Below are 2,513 nucleotides of genomic sequence, written 5' to 3' on the forward strand. Positions count from 1 at the left end.
GCTGTACTGTATATTATACCATCAGCTATAGAGGACTACAAATCCCAGCAATACATTATACACTGCATGTATAATGTATTGCTGGGATGTGTTGTACTCCTATATAGCCGGTGGTATTCTGCATTGCGCTGTATAAGGGACTAAAAACCCCAGCAATAATACATTATACAGCGCAATGCGGAATTCCATCAGCTATAACGTACTTTTGCTGGGACTTGTAGTCCTCTATAGCTGGTGGTATTCTGCATTGTGCTGTATAATGTATTATTGCTGGGATTTGTAGTCCCCAATACAGCAAAATACCACCAGCTATAGAGGACTAAAAATCCCAGCAATAGTACATTATAGCTGGTGGAATTCCACATTGCGCTGTATAATGTATTGCTGGGATTTGTAGTCCTCTATAGCCGGTGCCATTCTGCATTGATTGCTGTATAATTTTACACTTTCCATTTCACTATATTGCACACCACACTTTTTTTTTCTTATTTCCACCGCTCCAAGCTTGCTCCTGTGATGAACTACAATCTCAATACAAACTAGTAGTCCATCACTGGAGCCTTTTGTTTTGTAGCAGAGAACCCGCACTGACCACCTGGTGTTCCGCATTGGCCTCTGAGAGCCTAATTAGGGAGCCCCCTCTGCTGCACACACATGCACCCGTGAAACTCTCTGGACCTCTGGTGAGAGCCCGCACAACCCTCCGGAGACCCTTTAGACATCAGACGGAGAACCCAGAGCAACAGAGTATGTAGCTTCATATTATTCTGCATTGCGCTGTGTAATGTATTGCTGGGATTTGTAGTCCTCTATAGCTGATGCAGTTCTGCATTGCTGTATAATGGTATTGCTGGGAATTGTAGTTCTCTATAGCGGTTGGTAGTCATTATTGCTGGGATTTATAGTCCGCTATAGCTGATGATATTCTGCATTGTTGTGTAATGTATTGCTGGGAATTGTAGTTCTCTATAGCCAATGCCATTCTGCAATGCTGTACAATTTCTGAGTTAGTGGCAGAACTACCAGGGTCGCAGCAGTCATAGACGCGCACAGCACTGACGAGGCATCCCTCCACTACCAGTGTGCTTTACATTTCCTAAACCGATAAATACATTCACACTACCGTTACATGGATGGCAAAAGTGTCAGACAGGGGCGGGGAGAAGGCAGGGAAGAGGTAGAGCGGGAGGGGGGCCAAGTTGCCGCACCATGGGCCTCTGGGTTGTACTTGCCCCCTGGGCTAAAAGTTGCCAGTCAGCCCCTGATAGAGCCCCTCTTATTTCCAGGCTGGAGGAAATCTAATAGCATCTATCCTTTTCCTCCTCAGCCTTACTGTCTCTGGCCCACTTTCACATTTATTAGATTTCAGTTCTTTTAAGTGCCCACTCTTCCAAATCCATCTATCAGGGCATTTGACATTTTCATAACTGCTCCCAAGACCCAGGCCATTGCTGGCATCAAGGTGGCGGGCTCAAGAGTGAAATACAGAGGCAGGGTACTATGATGTTTTCAGGTAGCTATGTACAGCACCCTGTTGGCCCTTCTCACCAGCCATAATCTGTCTGCATTTGATTAAGAAGCACAGAGACCATGTGATTAAGTGTAAAATAAGGTATGTAATGACAACAAGCATAGCATGTTGATGAGGGAGCAAAGAAGGAACCAAGGAAAGCAAAATACAAACAGACTAAACTTCAGCTTTGAAGTGTGTTGCAATAGGTTGCAAGTGTTGCTTGTTACTAAACCCCCTATGGAAATGTAAGGTTACATTTTTAAACCTTTGGACCAAAAACCTGGATACTTACATAAAGGAAGAGAGAGCGAGAGAGAGAGAGATAGCAGTGGTATATGTCCATATTAATACTGTGTGTATTTTATTCCTCAGAGAGACTCATGGGAGCAGACTGTTCCCGATTCAATTAACCAGCTGGATGCATTGTGCACAGATGCCTCACAAACTGTATCATCCACAAGCTGCATCTCATCTGAAAATGGATCCACACACTACAGGAGTGCAAGCAGAGGGCCCGCCTCATCCCAGGGCACTCAGTCTTATTCACTGCATGCTCTAGAAGATGTTCACTACTCTACTTTTCCAGCTACCTCTTCCTATGCCTTCTCACCATTTATGACAGTAAACAATGAATTGACCCCTAAGATGGTTCATCACCTTTCCCAAGAGGACTCTGCTGAAACAAGCCCCATGCAAGATAGTTCTGCTTGGCCAAAGGAAGATACGAACACAGTATGGGGGCCGTATGAAATTCGAAGAAATTACTGAAATCTCTGTTTTATTTTTAGTCATCAAGAATTTGTCATCATAATGCCTTTAGATTACATAGCAGGATGTAAACCTAGACTGTGGAAACAACAATAAGAGGACAATGCTGTTGCTATTAGTATTCGTACTTAAGAGGACCCACAAGAAAAAAGAAAGTAGATCCTGTCTTAAAACAATATCAATAACAGAGTATTGATTCCAGCTTTTCTCAGTAATGTACCACCATCACAGC

General features: G+C 43.6%; 1 protein-coding gene across 1 annotated transcript in view; it reads left to right on the top strand.

Moving 5' to 3' along the window:
- CUNH11orf53 (chromosome unknown C11orf53 homolog) overlaps positions 1 to 2,281 on the top strand; it is a 27,596-nt gene extending 25,315 nt beyond the window's left edge. Inside the window, exon 6 of the mRNA XM_018567796.1 lies at positions 1,886 to 2,281. Within this exon, the coding sequence (XP_018423298.1) occupies positions 1,886 to 2,281 (396 nt within the window). The remainder of the gene's footprint in view (positions 1 to 1,885) is intronic.
- Positions 2,282 to 2,513: the final 232 nt, after the last annotated feature.

The sequence above is a fragment of the Nanorana parkeri genome, unplaced genomic scaffold, assembly GCF_000935625.1.
Source record: "Nanorana parkeri isolate BGI_ZX_2015 unplaced genomic scaffold, ASM93562v1 scaffold1094, whole genome shotgun sequence".
Lineage (NCBI taxonomy): Eukaryota > Metazoa > Chordata > Amphibia > Anura > Dicroglossidae > Nanorana > Nanorana parkeri.